Genomic DNA, 22,172 nt, shown 5'->3' on the forward strand with positions numbered 1-22,172 from the left:
TAAAAATAAAATACAAATTTAGCAGTAATTTATGCTTAGCAACATAAGTACTGTATAATATTTGTTTACTTTTGGTATTTTTAAAATCAGAAAGTACATACTACCCTGAGAAAGTAAGTAACATAATAAACAAATATACCAACCTAACAAATTATACAGAATTAAAATTACTGATAGATTTATACATATTATTCGGGTCTGTTCGCAACTGCCGTTCTTTCACACAGGGACCGAAGTTTTGTTACTGCACATGTGCATGCGCATTTATGCACATGTGCATATACAGGGTGGGTGCTGACACTGCGAATACACAGACCGCTGGCTGCACACACCCAGAACTGCGGACGGGAGGCGGAGAGGGCCGTGGGGTGGCGGGCGGTCTCATTAGCATATGTGAATGCCCAGCATTTTATAGGTGTTCCCATGAGAACACTGGGCATTCTCCTGCTAATAAGGCCATGACGTGGCCAACAGGGGTGGGCAGCTGACATCATAGGATGTCAGCTGCCCTCCCATTTCCTTCAGAACGTGCACACATATGTACGGGTGCCTCAGACCACTCTTACATATGCGTGGACATTTCACATAATTCCATGGTCGTCGACCCTGCATACTGTGAATGGATGCCTATGCAAAACATCCATTCGCAGCCAGTGTAAAGGAACGCACCTTGCGAATGGTAGGCCGTCTTGCCACCATTTGCAAGGCGGGGTTAGGTTGACTTGTAAGGATACGTATACGCTTCCAAGAAAATCAACCAGAATAACCCCCATAATGCCTGCAGCATCGGACAACTTTTTCTGAAAAATTCATCTTATTCACAAAATTCACCAAATGGGACGCACATGCAGTTTCTGAGATGCGGATTGTGTAAATTATATGGGGTATGCCTATGGGCCTGATTTGGAGTTGATTGCAAAGCAAATTCTTTCTGTAATGGACAAAACCATGTGCACTGCAGGTGGGGCGAATGTAACATGTGCAGAGAAAGAGTTAGTTAGGTGGGGTGTGTTCAAACTGAAATCTAAATTGCAGTGTAAAAATAATGCAGCCAGTATCTACCCTGCACAAAAACAAAATAACTCACCTAAATCTAATGCTTGCCACACCTCAGACCAACTTTCCTCCAACCATCCAACTAGTTGGTTGGATGGAATAAAAACCTGGTACTGGATAGGAGCAAATGCAATTTGTTTGGTTGTCCAACTAGTTGGATGGTTGGAGGAAAGTTGATCTGATGTGTGGCCAGCATTAGTCTCTCTGCACATTTGTCCCACCTGCAGTGCACTTGGTTTTGTCCATTAGAGAAAAAAAAACTGCTTTGCGATCAGCTCTGAATCGGGCCCTATATACTATGTGTGACTGCAAGTGTATATGCACATACAATGCTACAGTATTTTACTGGAACACACTGTAACATAGCATTTCATATGCAAATACAGCCACTGTCCCCCACAGAATACAGATGTGCCACATATTATCCTAATCAGCAGAAGCTCGGTTTTGCTAATAAAAATAGGAGCGAAAGCTTACCTAAGCTTGAGAGGAGATAAGCACCCTGTTTTGTATGAACAAATTGTTAGCTTCCTTGTGATTGGTGTTTTAGTCAGGGTTGGTTATTGGGGGCAGTTAGTTCAGCTAGCCAGTGAGAGTGGAGTGAGGGGGAGGAGTTAGGAGTTAATATAAGGGCTGGCTGAGGTAAATTATTCCTCTTGCCATTTTTTGGATTCCCTGGAGACTGCTGTCCTGTGGTGTCTGACTAGGCTAAGTGCTATTCTTTATTACTTTTTTTACAATTCTGTGTAGTTTTCCTCTCAACCCTTTCTTTCTTATACTATCCCTCTATTATCTATATCTTTTATATCTGCAAACTTAATAAAAATTTGTGTCTGCCTGTGCTTTAGCCGCAGTTTTTGAGGTAAATTTTTTCTGTAGGTAGCGGAATGTCCCGTCCGCGCCGCAGCACTCCCCCTCCCAGGAGGCTGGCTGAGGCGGCCAGGCCTCTTCAGTCAGCCGCCGCTTCCCGTGTGACATGGGGAGCGCGGCTCGCGGCAGCTCTGGGTTCGCGCCATGTCCCTGCTCTCGTGGCGGAAGCCAGAGGGAGGGCGCGTAGGCGCAATAGTTCAGCAGGGCGGGTGGCTGCCCGTCCTGCGGTGCAGAATGATGGCATCATGGCGGCCGTTGTAATAGGTACGCCGCGCCCGGCCCCCTCGCCATCAGGCCTGCAGGCCTGGTTGGCTAGGGGGGCGCAGGGCAGTGGGGCACACAGTTTAAGGGGTAGCCCTGCCCCAAGGGATCATATATCGGAGTCTGGGGGCACTGAAATGGCTGCTAGCCCCCCCTCCTTATCTCCGGGGGCCATTTTGGATGCACGGGATTTAGTTTCAGGGAACAATCCCACAGCCTCAGGGGCTGGGGATATTCCCCAGCATGTGCATTTAGGAAACCTGTCTCCTGTGAGAGATCAGGCAGACGTCAGGGTGGATGATTGGCAATCCCCACAATCAGTTAGGGGGGCTTTTACCCCAGTAGTCAGGGTAAGGGCATCACCATTAGCCATGTTTGCACCCCTGCCATCCACTCCTGTGGTGATGTCTAGGCCGGTGCCTGTGCCTCCGCCCACAGCGCTGCAGCAGTTAAGAGGGGTTTCTGATAGTTCTGCTGCAGTTCAGTCAGCCCATTTTGGCGGCTGGTCGCCGTATTTTAATACGGGACCCTGTCAGCAGAGTGCACAGGGAAATTTGGCTGCATGGCTGCAGTGGGTTAACCCGCAGCAGCCCATGTACCAGACCGCAGGCCAGTCATGGGGCAGAGCAGAACAGGGTAGCCAGGGTCACCAGTTGTGGGCTTTCAACCAGGGTTATATGCAACCAGCCACGGGGTTTTATAGCATGAGGATACCCCAGAGGGTATCTAACCTCGGGCAGCAAAAATTTTGCAGTTCCCCCCGCCTCCACCCCCGCCACCTCCTGTTGCCAGGCCCCCTGGCACCCGGGAGGTGGAGCAGCAAGTGTCGCAGGGCAGCGACCTTTTAAGGGGTACAGGCGCTGTGGAGGAGGCCATAGTGTCAAATGTGGTGACAGAGAATGTTATTAACCCAGTTTCTGTAAGCATTCCTTTGCAGGCAGTCTCAACGAGCGCTGGGCCAGGGAGCGTGTCGGATGTCTTAGAGTCGTCGAGTCAAGCCGCGGTGGGCGCACTGCGCAGCGAGGGACATGTCGCGCGAACAAAGATGCAGGCGGGGCCATCATCGGCTGGAGCTGGTGAGATACCGCAAGTGGCGCAGCGGGAAGCAGCAGGGACAAATTCAGACAGTTCCTCAGATTCATCCAGCTCAGATGGTAGGCCGCGTAAGCTCATGAAATACTTTGCGCAGAAAATTAGGGGAAAAAAGAAGGGAGCGGGAAGTTCAAGGAGTGTAGCCAGCAGTGCAGCTAAGGTTGGGCCGGATGCGTCAGGTGATGCTGTGCATTGTTCTTTAATATTAAGGGGTTTAAGATCTAAGATTAGGGATAAGATAAAGAAGGGTCGATTTGTGGATATGTTTGCCATAACACATGAGGCAAAAACTGCATTGGACGCTGCAAGGGCAAAGGGCCCCGCAGCTGAGGAGGCTAGGCGGTCGTATTCTAATTGGCTAGCGGGGGCTTATGTGTTCGCGGCCTGTTATACAGAAACAAGGCCGTCAGAGCATATGAACATGTTCAAGTACTTTCATTTAATACATAGTATGTACTTGTCAGGGAGGTTAAACGCATGGAGACAGTATGATGAACTTTTCAGAAAAAAGCAGGACGGTCAAAAGGTTTTTAGCTTTGGGTTCAAAGATGTGGAAGTATGGCTAGAAGTTACCCAGCAGGCAAGGGGCGTGAGTGAAGCGGGCCTAGTACGTAAGCAGCCATTTCTTGGTAGATCAGGGTACAGTGGGTCCGGGAGAGGAAAGTGCTATGCCTTTAACAACGGGCAGTGCGCAAGAGGGGCAGGGTGCAAATATAGGCATGTGTGGAGGGTTTTCGTCTACCAATAGTTGATAGGGTAATTGCATTGGCGGGTAGGAACCTAAGGTCAGCTAGAGATTTCCCAGAGGTGGTAAAGAAAATGGTTGAGAGTGAGGTGAGATTGGGTAGGATGATAGGGCCTTTTAAGGAGCCCCCAATTGCGGACCTATGCATTTCACCGCTGGGGGTGGTGCCTAAGAGGGAACCTGGGAAATATAGGCTGATACAGCATTTGTCATATCCAGAAGGGGGGTCAGTGAATGATGCACTAGATCAGAAATTTTGTAGTGTTAACTATGAATTGTTTGAGCAGGCGTTGGTTTTAGTGCAGGATTATGGTAAAGGGGCGCTGATGGCCAAAGTAGATATAGAGTCAGCTTTCAGGATTTTACTGTTGCACCCGGAATCATTCAAATATATGGGTTTTAAGTTGGGGGATGGATTTTATGTGGACAAATGCCTGCCGATGGGTTGTTCGGTTTCATGTTCATTTTCTGAATGTTTTAGTAGTTTTTTACAATGGTGCATTAAGGCGGGTTGTAGGCAGCAAGGGGTAACACACTATCTTGATGATTTTTTGTTAAGAGGTCCAGCAGAAAGTGCGGTGTGTGGTGATTTGCTTTTTTCAGTCAGAGCGTTATTTAGGGTATTGGGCGTTCCCATTGCTGAGGAGAAAACGGAAGGCCCTGTTAATAGATTATCATATTTGGGGATTGAGGTGGATACCGAACTGGGTATTTGCAGGCTTCCGAAGGAAAAAGTAAGGCTTTGGGGGAGCAATTGGAGACATTTTTAGCGGCTAAAAAGTTTACATTGAAGCAGTTGCAGTCCTTACTAGGTTTATTAAATTTTGCTTGTAGGGTTATTCCAATGGGCAGGGTTTTTTGCCGCAGATTAGAAAGAGCAACAGCGGGGGTTAAGAAGCCTCATCATTTCGTGAGGGTTTCAAGAGATTTGAAAGAGGATTTAAAAATCTGGCTTTGTTTCATAAGGAATTTCAATGGGGTTAGAATCTGGCAGAAGTCAGTAAAGAATGCGGAATTGCAATTATTTACTGATGCATCGGGGGCTATTGCTTTCAGGGCTTATTTTAAAGGGCAATGGTGTGCAGAAGCTTGGCCAGAGTCATGGAGATTAAGGGGATTCACGAGTAGCATGTTACTGTTGGAATTGTTCCCGATAATAGTTGCGGTAGAGCTTTGGGGACCCCAGATTGCAGATAGCAATATTGTTTTTTGGTGTGATAACTTGGGGGTGGTCCACTCAATCAACAACCAGAGGTCAGATTGCCCTAGGTCCATGATTCTGCTTAGGCATCTAGTTCTGCGTTGTCTGCAGGGGAATATTTCTTTTTCGGCAAGGCATGTTCCAGGGGTGGATAATGAGATAGCAGATGCTTTGTCCAGGTTTCAGTGGGATAGGTTTAGGAGGTTAGCCCCAGAAGCGGATCCTGTTGGGTTGATATGTCCTATTAATTTGTGGCAGATCATCGAGCCGGCATTGAAGGCTTAGCTCTGAAGGCGTTGGCTCCAAGTACACTTAGGACTTATTCAGCGGCTTGGAACGAGTGGTCGGTTTTTTCAGCAAGGTTGGGTGAGGGTAAGTGTCAAGAAGAAGGCATTTTGGAGTTTGTTTGGGCATGCTACCAGGAGGGTAGGTCTAGGGCTGCGATGTCAGGGGTTTTGGCCGGGATTGCGTTTTTTTAAAAATTGAAGGGTCTTAGGGACCCAACCAAGTCATTTCTGCTATCAAAGGCGTTGAAAGGATGGGCCAAAGAGCAAAAAGGGGAAGGGGATTTGAGAAGGCCCATAGACTTGGGTTTGCTTCAGGAGCTAGTTACAGCGGTATTGGGTGTGGCAGTAGATGAGTTTGAGGCGATACTTTTCAGTTTGGCATTTGTATTAGCGTTTTTTGGGGCATTCAGGGTGGGGGAGTTGGTAGAAAAGAATAAGACGTGCTTGATATCAGGGGTATTGAGGGAAAATGTTTTGATAAAGAAGGACTTTATTTTAATAAAGATACAGAGGTCAAAAATGGATCAGTTGGGCAGGGGGCGTTGGATATCCATAAAGGCGGTGGGGAATAAGGAGATTTGCCCTGTTGAAATAGCGAATAAATTTGCGGCAATTAGGCCGCAGGGGGGGAGCTCAGTGGTTGATACATAAGGCCAAATCAACCCTAACTAAATTTCAGTTCTCCAGCGTGTTCAATAAATGCCTAGTGGCGTTAGGTATTCCACAGGAGTATGGCACACATTCCTTCAGGATAGGAGCGGCTACCTGCGCTGCAGCATCAGGAGGGTCAGAGGAGTCAATAAAGCACTTAGGGCGTTGGAATTCATCTGCTTACAAGTCATACATAAGGGGAGATAGATTATAGGGAGCGCGCTCCTGGCGAGTTTGTTTTTTGGGTAACCCAGGGCCATAAGCCGCCTGCCTTTTATCAAGGGGGATTGGATGGCGTTTCACTTTTTTCCTCTTAAAATCTGAGGTTTTGTGTTGTTCACATCTATCTGGGTAGCCTAAAAAACTGAGTTCACCTTACCCTGGCTAGTTGCTATTGCATAGAATTTTAAAAATAAGTTTCTAATGTGTTTTATATAATTCTGTTATAGGTTCGCCTGATGTGGTGGGTAGGGTGTGGATTGTGTGACACTCTTATGTCTATTGGGCAGGAAAGCACAAGGTTAGGTCAGGAGAGGCTCGTAGGGTTAGATGGATAGGAATTAGAGGTCTTTCATGGTTTAGGCTTTGGAAATTGTTGATGGCCTCAGAAGCAAAGTGGGGTGCTCCAGATGTGTTGATCATTCACGCCGGTGGCAATGACTTAGGGTCATGCAAGGGCATTGAGTTAATTATGGCAATGAAGAATGACCTCCAATGCATAAAAGAGAGATGGTCTGAGGTAAAGTTATGTTGGTCGGAGGTGATTCCGAGGAGGGTATGGAGAGGGACACAAGGTGGTGCTGCTTTGGATAGTGTCAGGAAGAAGCTTAACGCAGCAGTGTCCAAGTTTGTGTGGAGCATTGGAGGTGTGGTAATCAAGCACCCAGGCATTAAGTATGAGGCAGTGGAACTCTATAGAGCGGATGGAGTTCATTTGAACAAGGAGGGTATGAAGCTGTTTGTCACAGCCTTGTTGGAGGTGCTGGAAAAAGAGGGGTGAGGGTATAAGTGGCGGACCTTGGCCTGTTTTGGAGGCCTTGTTTTGGCGGAGAGCATGGCTCCTCGGTTGGAAAGAGATTAGCATTTCCCCTTTGAGAGCAGCGAGCCGGTCACTACCTTAGGGGAGTACCAGGTCACCATCTTAGGGAGGGACCAGTGCTCTGCCAATTTAGGGGAATGGAGCTACTCGGTAAGGTCACGCAGGGCGTGGTTATGGCCACGCCCATTTGTTTAATTACGCATTAGCTATTACCGAGGGGCCATGCTTCTTGGCCACTTTTGATTAATTTAATTCATTCCAGCCATGCTATTGAATAAATTATGGCTGTGACCTTAATTTTCCAATCTACACAGTTGTCTGAGTCATTATTTATTGTCTACGAGTCCAGTTATTGTGTCCGAGTCAATTATTTCTAGGAGTAAGAAATTATGAGTATTAAAACATATGGGTGACTTAATAGGAGCGAAAGCTTACCTAAGCTTGAGAGGAGATAAGCACCCTGTTTTGTATGAAGAAATTGTTAGCTAACTTGTGATTGGTGTTTTAGTCAGGTTTGGTTATTGGGGGCAGTTAGTTCAGCTAGCCAGTGAGAGTGGAGTGAGAGGGAGGAGTTAGGAGTTTATATAAGGGCTGGCTGAGGTAAATTATTCCTCTTGCCATTTTTTGGATTCCCACCCACCCACCAGAAGTAAGAAAATTTAGTTGTGTAAATGCATGAGAAATGCTTGGAAAGGCTTAGGGCCTTGCAAGTAAGAGGTAGTAGGTGAGGAGGAGGAGTTGCAAAGGCTTAGGGCCTTGCAAGAGAGCAGAAGGAGGAGAGGAGGAGTTGAAAATGCTTAGGGCCTTGCAAGAGATGTGTGGAGGGCGGAGAGCATGGCTCCTCGGTTGGAAAGAGATTAGCGTGACAGAAATTGACTAGCATTTCCCCTTTGAGAGCGGCGAGCCTGTCACTACCTTAGGGGAGGACCAGGTCACCATCTAAGGGAGGGACCAGTGCTCTGCCAATTTAGGGAAAATGGAGCTACTCGGTAAGGTCACGCAGGGCGTGGTTATAGCCACGCCCATTTGTTTAGTTACGCATTAGCTATTACCGAGGGGCCATGCTTCTTGGCCACTTTTGATTAATTTAATTCATTCCAGCCATGCTATTGAATAAATTTTGGCTGTGACCTTAATTTTCCAATTTACACAGTTGTCTGAGTCATTATTTATTGTCTACGAGTCCAGTTATTGTGTCCGAGTCAATTATTTCTAGGAGTAAGAAATTATGAGTATTAAAACATATGGGTGACTTATGCATTCCCTTTTTTCCTAAAGATTGCCAATACATAAGCTGCTCATTAATACTGGCAGCATAAAAAAATGTGCACTTACAGATGGAGCACCTCTTATTTGAGCTGCTCCTGATGATAGAATCAGCGCCCACCCACAAAAGATGCTTCCCTATCCGTTCTGCTAGAGCCCACCGCTGCCCTCTGCTGCTCCCCTGTCACCGCCCACAGCCCCCACTAACCCTGCCTGTCTCCGCTCCCTGCCGCCGTGATGAAGGGGACACATGAGCGTGTGAGATTCCTGAGCGTCCCTGTCAGATTTAATAATATTTTTTAATTCATTGTTTTAATCAAAATATAAATTAAGATTTGTCTCTCTAGTAATATTGAGAAACATCACGGGTGACATTCTATGGAATGCGAAAAATAGACTTTTGCGAATTTTCTCGCAAAAACGGCCGAAATCGCATTTTTTTACATTTTCGCATATTTAATGAGGTCCGAAAATGTGAAAAAAATGCGATTTTTGCCAAAAGTTGGACACACTGGAAATGCGATGGCTGCTTTTCGAAACACATTGCATCCAGATGTTTTCACATGGAAAAGTATACAAATCGCATATTTAATGGTATGCGATTTGTATAAAGTGTGACTATAATTCGCCCAAAAATCAGACCAGGTTCTGATGGGCGAATTAGCCAGAACATTGCGATCTGTGCAGGGTTCTGGTGTAAAAATGAAAAAAAAAAAACAGTTAAAATAAAAAAAAAACGAGCGCGGGGTCCCCCGCCAGAGCATAACCAGCCCCGGGCTCATTGAGCCGGTGCTGGTGACATAAAATCAGGGTCCCCGACAAATAGGGGTCCCCTTGATTTAATGATTTAAGGCGCGGAAGATGAAAATCTCTTCGCCTCTTCAGTCCGAGAGTGGTTACCACAGCAGCCGGGAGCAGCGCATCTGCCGGAGAGGATGCCGATGTCGTCGCCGGGGACCAGGTGAGTAGGATTTCCTTCCTCAGGTACCCCTGTGGACTTCAGCATGGGCTGGTAAGTCCTGGAGGGGGACGACCCCTTCATTGGGGGGGTCCCCACTTCCCCAGGACCCCTGCCCATGCTGACCAGCCACGGGGATAATGCTTTGGCCGCGGGACCTTATATAATAAGTGTCCCCCGGCTGTGGCATTACCCTGCTGGCTGGTTGGGTTCGGTGCTGGTTCTTAAAATACGGGGGACCCCTAGTCATTTTGTCCCCCGTATTTTGGGAACCAGCGCCGGACCTTGAGCCTGGTGCTGGTTTCATTAAATTAAGGGGACCCCTATTTGTCGGGGACCTTGATTTTATGTCACCAGCACCGGCTCAATGAGCCCGGGGCTGGTTATGCTCTGGCGGGGGACCCCACGCTCGTTTTTTTTTTATTTATTTGCGCTTTCCTGCAAACGTGCGATTTTCAGACATGAAAATCGCTAATTTTCAGGACTAAAGACATCGCACCACCTCGCACCTATTCGCACTATTTGGCCCGTTTTTCGCATCTCATTAAATATTCGAAAAAACTGGCAATTCTTGCGATTTGAAAAAGTGCGAAGTGGTGCGATAAAAAAAACGCGCATTTATCTCATCCCATAGAATGTCACCCCACATGTTTTATGAAGGAAGTTATAAAGCTTTTTAAATTATACACAAAGAAAAATTACACAATTACGGAGAAATCATCTAATTACACTATGAAATAAATATTTACATTTATTTATTTAACATTTAGAATGATCATCTGGGCTTATTTAACCTAGGCTCAGAAACATTATAAGCATTTCATATGATATAATGGTTTACTATTAAAACCCCATTTTATATCATGCTCCATATGATTGTTTTATGGTTTAATGAAATGTAATATTTCTTATTTGTAGGGCAGCTGTCCTGGAAGGATATATAGAATGTCATATTATTATTTAGTCATACATAAGTGATTCCAGCAATGACTGATTATCTGTATTTCCCTAGAGTCTATAACTCGCCATATCCTAATTTCCCCAGATATCCAAGGCCTACAACGATTCTATTCCTCTTTCCCTTAATTCCCCTTATAAGGTAAATAGTAACATGTATATTTGACTAATATGTATATTTCTTGAAATTGTAGAACCTGGCATTTGGAAAGGAAATCCTTCATTATTGCCTCTAAGGATATTAGGAAATTTCAACACACTATTGTCTCTTCAAGATAAATTATCAGAGAAGGAAAGAAAAGAAAGTAATATCTCACCCAAACCACTACAAGTTAAGTTAATATATAAGCTGTATATATACATACAGTATATATATATATATATATATATATATATATATATATACACATACACACACACACAGAAAATATATAAATTAATATAATCATATTGCACCAAAGGTTTATGATCTTAATGTAGAAAATACTGCAAATCCCTCCTGACATGCATGTCACAAATACCTCTCTGCATTGGCGTTTCTATAATGGGTGTAGGGTGTGCAGTGTTCACAGCCCCCCACACCACACACCCTGCACTGCTATAAGTATAGTTACATCTCAGGCGTTTCACGTCAACCAGCGCTGCAGACAGAAATCACCAGGAAAATTTTACCTGAGATTTAGGCATGCAGCGTAGAGACGTAACTAGGAACACAGTGGTAGATGGATGAAGCAGTGATAAATGTGGAGAAACATGCCAGTTGAGAAGTGCACCATGGCAACCAATCAGCAGTTACAGATAGCCCTTTAACTCCTTCACTGGCACGCCCAAGAATTTTCTGGGTTATGCTCCAGTGCGCAGACTGGCAAAACCGTAAAATTCTCAGGCGTGCCACTGACTGCGCTCCCTCCTGCCAGGCAGCGCTGCGCTCAGCATCAGCCACTGCCCAGCTCCTGCTGCCCGGCGCTGCCTCCTTTCCCCTGCTGTGTGAGGCGTGACGTTGCTAACGTCGCGCTGCATACAGGGTTCCCGGGGGCAGGGCCAGGCAGCGGCTGATGGAGTGCCCAGCTGTGCTGCCGGCCCCAGGAAATTCTGTGTGGGTGTGTGGGGGTGGGGGCTTAGGGAGTGCTCCCCAAAAAAACTTGCCCAGTGGGGAGTGCTCCCTAAAAAAACACCACTGAAGGGGTTAATAGGATTAAATGAGCCAGAAATGTTGGACTTAATACTATGATAGATGTTACCTGAGAGTTTCATGACAGTTCTTGAAATGTGGATGTGTGCTAATCTACATAGCCACCAAATTTCACAAATACCCTATATCGCAAGGTAGGAGGTACTTTTTTGTTCATTATAATTAATACTCACATTACGGAGCTGGTCAAAAGCAAATTTGAAGCCTTGCTTGTAGTCTGTTGTTCCTTTCGCTGTGATGTTATTGACGGCTTCTTTCAGAACCTTCTTATTTCGTACGTTCGCTTGAACAAGGTGGTGGAAACAGCTGACGTCATGAGCATTGCTGTTAAACTAAAAGAAATGCAAATGAATATTAAGTAAGGAAGTACACAAGTCTGTGCCGTAGTTTAGATTCTTCTTGCAGAAAAACAATATTCTGAAAGTGGAAAATCAAGGATGTGCAAGTTATACATTCCCATGGTACAATTGGCAATTAAAAAGCAATGAAACTGCCACTGATGGTTCTATTTCCCATCTGTTTGCTCTGTTGGATATTGATTTGTTGGTTCTGCACACATATGTAGTATGGATTGTTCTGGTAAATTAAAGCTACATCAAGCTCAAATGTTGTACAATTAAAAAAAAACAATAACTGAATATTACACAGCGTTGTGCAGAACATTCAACAGCCACTCAATACTTCTCTGTGTTATACTAATAAAATTCCATAGTTTTTGTTTATTAGCCTATTAAGATGTCTGCAGATACCAGAAACTGAGTTTATAATTAAACCCTGTTACAAAAAAAAAAATCCCAGAATCTTTGGAATTAATTTGGTCACAGGTTTTATTTTATAACTAATTCAATGATTGAATAAATGTAAGTGCGGCAACAGCCAGGATATAATTAATTAACTAATAGGGATGGGTCAAACCCCCACCCCTGTCCCAACCAGGATCATCCTGGTACTTTCTTCTCCTACTTTGCCAGTGTGTTATAACATTATGGCTGATGTGTGTATATCTACAAAAGTATAAAGGTGCATACAAAGGATGCAATTTGAGATTCTGATTTTAACTATAAAATCAATAGACGGTACAGGCAAGCCAATTTTGACTATTATATACAGTCTAGTGTTCTAGTGTAGTCAAAATTGGCCAGAGTCAAAATCTCAAATAACTATACTCAAAATCTCAAGTAAATATAGTCAAGATTGTATGGTTCTGGACTCCAGGGAGTTCAAGGTAAATCGTATAGTCAAAATTGTAAATAGCTAAAATCTCATCGTGTGTATGCACCTTAAGAATAAGAAAAAGTTAAACAGCAAAAATGTATAATCAGTGCTACTACACAAATGATTCAACTTTTCTACAGTTTAATATATATCAGTCACAGAACAGTCACAAGTGTTTACATATTTGAGTCTTGTCCTACAAACGTGTGACAGGTCCAATAGAGAGTATCCAGTAAGATGCTAGCAGACATGAGAGGAAGTAAATATATAAGACTTGCTGTTTTTAATGATGGTTGTTTTAAGTATAAAGATAGTTATATTGGGCAGTATTCAATGAGAAAAGTTCTCTCTGTTTTGTGGAGAATTTGTGCTTTGTTCGCCTTGGACGGAGCATTTTGCTCTCCAAAAGCGAGCAACCCTATTCAATGTGAAATGTTCTCCGTCTTTCTAAGTGATTTTCTCCGTGTCTCTCCGTGTAGCAATTCTCCATCTTTTGATGGGGAGCTGGAATGTGAACTTTTAATCTAAAAGGTTTTTTTTTTAAATTTTGGTGTCAAAAAATCAGTTGTTTTTTTTTCTGTGAAGGGGCATGTTATTTTTATTCATGTGCTTATAGCACATGAATATATATTTAATTTTAAAAAATATATATTTTTTAAATTATTTTTTTTTTTTACACAGTGCAGCCAGCAGGGGGCCGGAGCGCTCGAGCCGCTCATTACATATTCATATATTCACTGCACCCGATCGTTAATATGCACAATCGGGTACAGTGAATACTGGGTCCCCCGCTGGCTATAGGGGGGGGGCAGCCTGTGCTGCCTGGGTCTCGGAGAGCCCCCCTCATCTCCACATTCCTCTGGAGCAGCCAGGGAGACTATAATCTCTCTGGCCGCTTCCATCCCCCGGCTCCCTGAAAGCTCCCTGCCGCGGACGCTCGTCCGCTGCAGGGGTTAAGACTCGCCGCGAGTGGCGGCGAGTCTTAACCACATTGAATAGAGGGAGCAGGAGTGGCAGCGAGCCCTCCGGAACACGGAGAGTGCATGGAGAGCGAAATAAAACGCTCTCCATGCACGGAGAACTTTGTCATTGAATACTGCCCATTGTCTCAGCAAAGTACAGAGTACTGTAGGTCTGTATACACTTTGTTCTAATTAAATAATTTAAATAATTAGGCAAACACACCTTAAGTCCACAGTGATTTTCGATCACCTGCAGTAATTTATCTTGAATTATCCAAATGTTAAAGCAAAATTATCAGGGCAATTTATATTAATTACTGGCCTGCTGACAATGAGCATTTTAGCTGAGCCAAAAAAACATTAGACAAATGCAGTAAATAGATTAATATATTTGTCATGTGTGCCTCACTGCAGTCTACTGTACGTGAAAATGCAAAAACTGTGGAACAGCTAAAGGACAGAACAACATAAAATTGTGCGTAAAATATTTTTATTATAAAAGAATGAAGCAAACTGAAGACTGCAATTATGTTTAATTATTTAATGTGCAATATAAACCCTCTGACTACTAACATCACTGTGAGAGATGTGCAAAATATCTGATAAAAATGCCAGCGTTCCTCACATTTGTTATAGAAATTTAAATAAAAATGTATAAACAAAGATATGTCCTGTATAAAAGAAACATTACAGGTTATTATGATGATTTTTTTTTTGCAAAGTCTCTTGGCACTTAAAGGGTTAAACATTATAGGAATGATTCTCAACCTGCATCCTGCTCTGCTGTGTGACATATTTGTGCATCACATATGCCCACACTCAGGTATAAAACTTTACCCTGGGGTGCCATGAAGCTGGGGTGCTTTAGGATGGTGGTATGGAACGAAATGAAATTATTTATCCTTAAAGCAGTGGCGCACACAGGGAGGGTTTCTGAGTACCCAGAACCCCCCCCCCACCACCTCTGACAGAACAACTTTTGTTTATTCCCCTTTTTGCGGCCTGTAATTTAAGCCCCGACACTAACCATTAGGCTTTGTCCCCTTTATGAATCATTCACAACAGGGCAAATTCTGCCTGTTCCAATGTTTGGGGCTCTGTGCATGTGCATTGAATGTTATGCACATGTGCAGCTCCCCTTTGTGAATTGCTTTAGTGTCTTGCATAGTCACCAAGCTGTTCACAAAGATCGAAGCGGGGGTGGGGGTCGCCCATGAGAACGTCCAACATTTTATGGGCGTCCCTGTGAAAACACTGGGCTTTCCCATGGCTACGTTGGTAGGCCGATATGTTAGGGAAGCGATCGGCTGCAAGGCCAGGAGAAATCATTAAATGGTCAGTGATCATCAAATGATTTCTCCTGCAACGGAGGCATGTGAAGGGATGTGATTTCATTACACATCCCCTCGCATGGTACCGAGGGGAATCAGCGGCGGAGGCAGGGCCGGATTTCTCACTAGGCCCGTGAGGCACGGGCCTAGGGGCGGCACCTATCACAGGGCGGCAAAGGGGCCAATCAGGAGCAGATTGTTACCACTCTATCGGAATTTGTGTTACTCCCGGGCGGCATGAAGTGTGAGCAGCCAGCAGCTCTGAATGTGCCTGGGCTGCGCTGCCTGTCTAACCAGGGACAGATATGGTAAGGTGAAGGGGGCGATCGTCCTCCCCTAGAAGAAGCTCTGATTCCTCCTCTTTGGAAGACAGGTCCACCGGCGGGGAGAGCAGAGCGGCGGGCAGGGCAGTGCTGTGTGCAGCCTGTAATCCCGGTGTGCGCTTGCCGGATAAAGCTGCAGCAGGTGAGTGCGGGCTGGGCAGTGGCAGCGGCGGCTCTCTACTCCCCTGCACTCCTACTGTAGCAGGCAAGCGGGGAGACCAGACAAATTCCGGCGCTGAGAGCTGTCCCATCCCTGACCCTGGCTATGGCGAAATCTGGTCTGCCGAGGTGGGGTAGGGCTTAATATGTTGTGCAGGGGGGGGGGGGGGGTGTTTAATATGTTGTGCCTAGGGGCGGCCTGACCCTTAAATACGGCCCTCGGCGGAGGAGCGGGTATTTGGCGGGTGGCATCTCTGGTGTTTAGTTAGTTGCGATCCTCAAAGCTTACCAAGCAAACTATAATCAGGCCCATATTTCAAACCTGCTTTTCATCAATTCTACCCATTTACCAAGATTTGAAATTGGGTTGGAAATCTGTGGTATACAGTACAGTCACCGTTTCACTGTGTGACTGTACTTACACATAACCAATGACAGATTGGAGAAATGATGCCAATAATTCTAATATTTGCATACATCCATCAAACCTGCTCAAGAAATTACACACACCTGTTTCAATCGTTTCTAATCATATTTGAAATCATAAAATAGGATTCAGCAGTGCTGGCTCCCATTCATATCAATTTGAAGTCAGTCTAATGTAAAACAGACAAGTATATTCCCTTCCTGGGTAGGAATATGTAAAGTATCTCTGTAAAGTCTAGGTGATCTGATGTCACAGATTGTGCCCTCAGATTGTGCCCAACTTGAAACAATGGAGATGATATTATATCATGACAAATACTGTACTTTCAGGTGACATATTCTTCATGGTTATTTGTACAGTACCACACATGCTCTTAGCTTTAATATTAATTACTGTAGTTCAGAGGTCATAAGCCATTCCATATAATAAAAAGTGCAGGAATTCAACATGCACGTGAACTATGCAGTAATGTATTTTGTAATACATATATATATATATATATATATATATATATATATATATATATATAAAGGAACAAGGGACAAAGGCACTCCCGGGACTTTGATAAATAATGCAACAAGTATATATATATATCCATATTAGAATTGTTAATATAATAGCCGTATGCATTGTGTTTCTATTTTCAAGTGAGATAATTGAATGCAATTTGTGAGTATTATATTTAATAGTTCTATATGTTATTGAGTTATCATGATAATATTCTTGCTTTTTACAGTGGCTGCAGTGCCATATTTTATAAAACATCTATTAATGTTATTGATAAGGCATTGTAATATCATGTCTCAAAAAATAATATGCAGCATACAGTAGTATTTCTGCATGAATTAACATTTAAAACATAGTCGAAGATGCTTATAAAATATTTATATTTAAATTAGTAATGTTAAGTAAAGGTTTAGTTGCTAACATAATTTAGACTATGTATCACTTTAAATAAAACGATTAGTAATTATTCACAGATCATTTATTTGATCATTGCAGAAATCAATGCAAACATTATTAAATAATTCCACTAGGTGGCAATGAGTACTTATGTCACAAACCTCTGTACTAGCTGCTTGGCAATATGCAAAGATACTTTACTGTAATCACTGTGCTGTAATCACTATATCTAGCAGGGTACAACATTGTCATCTTGTTAGATTATAGCGTACATATTCTATTAGGTGCAGAAATCATTACCTCAATACAACTATATTAATACAAAATAAAAATGTATAATTTTCTTAACTATTTTTGTAAATATTTGAAAACAATAAATAAAAACTTACAAAATACAGGCAAAGTAGTCTTGTAGAGAGATTAGGTGGAGAGAGATAAAGTAATAGCCATTCCTCGCCTAACTGTTATATTACAGGCTATGGGGAATATTTACTTAACCTTGGATGGAGGAAAAGTCCGAACCAACAAGCTCCTGTCATTTTTCAAACACAGCCTGTGACATGGCAGTTAGCAGCTGATAGGCTGGTACTTTATCTCTGTCCACTTTATCGCCACCTAAGACAGCCAATAGACCCCTTAGTTTAAAAAATGGAAGGACCTGGTTTGTTGGTACTTTATTTCCATCCACTTTATCTCTATCCAAAGCTTAGTAAATAGCCTGATAGAGACCTGATCGCTAGGCTGCATATATATGCTGACTAGCGAGCAGATAAACAATCCTGATGCCCACCCCCCACACTGCCCGAATTCTCTCACTAGCATGCAAGCGGGTGTGTTCGCATACACATCACCTCCCATGCAGCCGCATAACATTAGAATCATTAAATAGTCGCTCACCATTGAAAGATTTTTCCATGGGCGTAAAGAAAAGTCAGCCTGTACTTACTCTTCTAATGTACACTTCCCGACATATTTGGGGAATGCTTGGGTTTTCTATGGGCGCAACCATAAAATGCTGGGTGTTCCCTTGCTTCCGTCCCATGCATGCCCCTCAATGAACTAATGCCTCCGGCGAGTGTGAAACTCACCGAAGGCGTTCCCTCAGGGAATTTGCACATGCAAAAACCCAATACATTGGCCGAGGGAGCAAATTCGGCCCGCAGCAAGTGGGTCTGAAGTACCCCTTTAGAGTAGAACACATTTTTGCAAATGATTGTTTAGCTCCTATTAATCAGGATATACACAATTTTGAAGTGTTGGGAGTAGAACAACATATACTGTAGCCAATCACAACATCAGATTGCATAAAACTTCACAGCTCTTAAAATGTAGGGGTTATTTACTGTCGGTTTATAAAGAAGGTGCATAGCCATCCATTCATAAAATGAGGCAGCTTTTACTAACTTTAAAACAATCATTTTTAATGCTATACTTTTTGCAAAGTCTGCATTTGTGGAGATTGCTCTAGGATGCTTCCCGCTGTACTGTTTTCCTCTGTATTGCAGAACTGATGTGGCAATGGCAATGGCTGTTTTGAACTTTTACCAATAACTTATTACAAATATAAAGTGCTTATGACAGTGCATACAGCATTTACATTTCACAGTTGTTAACCGGAACAGCTTAAGGCGCAGAATGATCATCATGCACTTCATCTAGGTCATCATCATTTGTCAGCAAGGACAAAAACACTAGATGTACAATAAATATTTAAAATTTTATTTTTGGATCCAGCATCAGGACTTGAGTGTTTTTCCTATGGGAACATTGAAGGCTTTTTATGTTGGCTCAAATAAGATGTTCAAAACGTTGATCCCTGGAGACCTTGAGTAAAGGGGCATACTGTACACACAGGGCAATTTGAACCATATTTCTAAGCGATCTGACTAGAAATGAAGCACAGATCGCTCCGTGTGTATGGCCCTAGGTGGCAGCGATGAGTGATGTCGCTATCGCCCGCAGAGATAGTCAGTTCATGCACTGTCTATCCTGCTACATCTCGGGGCTTTTGCGTATAAACAATAGGCAAAACCCTGCTCCGCACCGATCGCTCAGCACACATAGCAGGTGCATTGCTTGTGTGCCACAATGTGGGCAGAGCAATCTATGTTTAGCACATTGCTCAGCATGGAAGCCGGTGTCGCCCCGTGTGTACGGGGCATAAAAATTTGTGTACTTAACAGACACCACACCATCAAAAGCACTTTTACTTGATCTTTGATAAAGCCGCTGACAGACGAAGGAGGGGAAATGCGTCAGTGCTGCATATCTTTTTATCCATCCAACGTCGGCCGGTAAGTGGGAGTCTGACTTGAGAACCTGGGCAGAAGTTGTTTAATAACAAGGTACTCTGGCATTTATCAATAGTTACCATTTCCCCAGATAATGGATACATTGTCTCAAGATGCTTTAAATGACTGAAAATCAGTGGATTATCAATTGGTCTATATCCAGGAAACAAACTCCTGTGATCTTTACATGCTTTTAACTTTTTACAATACGATTTATTCAAGTCTTTTTTCAGTTTTATTTTCCATTTTTTATTGCTATTTTCCTCCTTTTATTTTGTATCGGCCGGTACCTATATGTACAACTATTAAATGTTATGCCACTATTTTTTATGCTTATATCCTATCATTGAATTAATATAAAATGCTCTATTAATTAATATCCATTCGACTGTCTTTTCTTCTTCTTCTTCTTCTTCTTCTTCTTCTTATTATTATTATTAATATTGATATTATTCCTATTGATAAACTAATTTTGGTTAAATTACATTGAGTGGTTCCCAGCGTGACTTCTTTTGGTATTTTCTTGTCTTGCTTTCTGAAAATAGGTTGTTTTATTTCACTTCATCTTGAGATGCAATGTCATTAGATAGATAGGGACTGGGACGAGAGTGCGTCTCATGCGAACGTGTGTCCCAGTATCACGACGGCTGGGCAACGTCTCCCTGCCTGTCTCCGCTTCAGGGATAGAATCGCCAGCCCCTTCAAGGAAGAGGGGTGCTACATCTGTATACTGTAGCGAATTACACTAATCAGGATTTTTACACCAGCTATTGCAATGCAACAGTTTAAATGACACATGTATCGCCTGAGTGTATAATTAATATGCTAAAATCAGCGACATGTAGTGAGGTCAATGGCTGATGAGGCACTGGCTAGTATCAGAGCTAAATTTGCACACACACATATATGGTTTGCTAGCAAGCTTTTTCTAGTCAAAACTCTGAAGTATTGCCCTCCCTATCCTGACTGCATGTTACTGGTCACAGGTGCTAAAGAAAAGAAAAACTAAATTATTAAACAGTATATTTGGGAAAATGTTAAGTTTGGAAGATTGTAAACTCTATAGATTACAACATATTTATTCATTGAGAGATTGCTGTTTATTGTAAAATGATCCTGTCAATCACACTAATTACCTTTTAATATTTTCACCTCTTGCCAAAATGAACACGTCAATCTAATACTAGATGTGTTGATTCTTTTTGACAGTCACAGGGGTTTCTCATTACCTTCATAATATATATACCTATTAACTTTTCCGATACCATATTTTATTAAACCCATTCAAAGTTAAGTTTTACGTTTACAACTATTTCAAGTGTGGCCCCAACACAGATGTTTTACTTTTGCTTTTTTTATTTCTTTTCCAAAATACATTTTCCCTTTCTGTATACTTGATTAAAACCCAGCGGTGCACCACCAACGCCTTGTGTATCCAAACAAATCTATTTCTTCCTTTGCTATTTATTATACAAGAAAATGTTGGTTATTTATCACATAATAGATTTTCAAACATCTTGTGCAGGTCTAATACCATTCCTGTTTGGAACTCCTATAGATTGTAAGCTTGCGAGCAGGGCCCACTTACCATATTGACTGTCTGCAACTACCCGGGTTGTTTTATCCCTGTTTCCAATTGTAAAGCGCAAACGAACTTGCTACGCTATATAAGAAACTGATAACAAATAAATAAAAATAAATAAAAGAATCCCGCACAAATCTACTGGACTTTAATAGCTTGTAAGACTCTAGGGCTACTGTAAATAATTAGGAGTATAAGTAGCAGGTGTGTACAGGATAGATGAGAAGATGAAGTTTAGAATGGTCTGAGACTACTGATAAGTCACAGCTCACATAAAGCTAGCAGCATTAGAACAAGTCTCTACACATAAGAAGAATGGGTACAGCAGTGGATGATGCCAGAGCGGATGGAAGATTCTTTTGTAAGGATATAAAAGGTGACATTTGCTGACACTTACTAACTGGCTTTACATTCATTGCCTGGTTAGTAAGAATTTGATAAGAAAAAGAGCAGAGTCCACTAAAAAAAAAAGAGTACTACTATGTGAGGCAACTAATAGGTTATTAACTATTACTTTATAGAATGTACTTGATACTGTAAGTGCTACCACATAGCTGGTTGGTTGCACACTACAACCCATAAATTATGTTTTCCATAACATGCTCAGACAAATACAGCTAGTTAGGTAAAAATACAGCAAAAAGGATTGCTCTGGGGAACAGAGTTTGAGAAAAAAAAATCTCTCAGACCAATGTTTCATTTGACTACAATTCATAGTTGCCTACCCTCCTGCATTCGGCAGGAGACTCCCTGAAATAACAGCAATCTCCCTCTCTACCTCAATAGTCTAGCAATCTCCCTCATTTCACCTAGCCCACATCACACTGTTACATTTTTGGGGAAAAAAGGAATGAGAGACAGATACATTTACATTGAATTATCAGCACCATTTCCCAGCACTTTACCAAGTATAGTAGCTCTTACTAACTACTAACTACTTTGGGTCTACATTAGGGTATAAGTAATTTTAAAAGATTCCTCTCAGATGTAGCTGTGGATTGGGGGAGGGGATGAAATTATGCTAAATTTTAGCCCCTCCCCATGGACCCGCAAAATTCAAGGTTTTATACAGCGGGGAAGGGGGAGCAGGGGCTGCAGCGGCGATGCAGGAGACAAAACATTTTAATCTGGCACACATGACCAACTCTAGAGACTGTGATGATAGGAGGCAGAAAGGCAGAGGTTCAGGTGTTTAAGAAAAGGGTTTTGAGCAGCACTGGGTTTCACTGAGAGAACCACAACTGTAAAATTAAACAATTTATTGTATACACATATACATACATGATATAAAAAATACAAAAAAGAAAAATGTAAAATAAAATAAAAAATTATAAAAAGGGTCAAGGTTGCAACCAATTAATCCTGCATAATAGAGGGAAATGGAGAGTTTCTCCACAGTATATC

At 42.8% G+C, this 22,172-nt stretch overlaps 1 protein-coding gene across 6 annotated transcripts in view; it reads right to left on the reverse strand.

Moving 5' to 3' along the window:
- The window catches only part of CACNA2D1 (calcium voltage-gated channel auxiliary subunit alpha2delta 1), a 657,865-nt gene that overhangs the window by 131,056 nt on the left and 504,637 nt on the right, over nucleotides 1-22,172 (reverse strand). For all 6 annotated transcript variants that reach the window (XM_083183071.1, XM_083183072.1, XM_083183070.1 and 3 more), the window contains exon 11: nucleotides 11,749-11,907. In XM_083183071.1, coding sequence (XP_083039197.1) covers nucleotides 11,749-11,907 — 159 coding nt within the window. The remainder of the gene's footprint in view (nucleotides 1-11,748; nucleotides 11,908-22,172) is intronic.

Source organism: Crinia signifera, chromosome 4 (genome assembly GCF_055691185.1).
Source record: "Crinia signifera chromosome 4, ASM5569118v1, whole genome shotgun sequence".
In the NCBI taxonomy this organism is placed as follows: domain Eukaryota; kingdom Metazoa; phylum Chordata; class Amphibia; order Anura; family Myobatrachidae; genus Crinia; species Crinia signifera.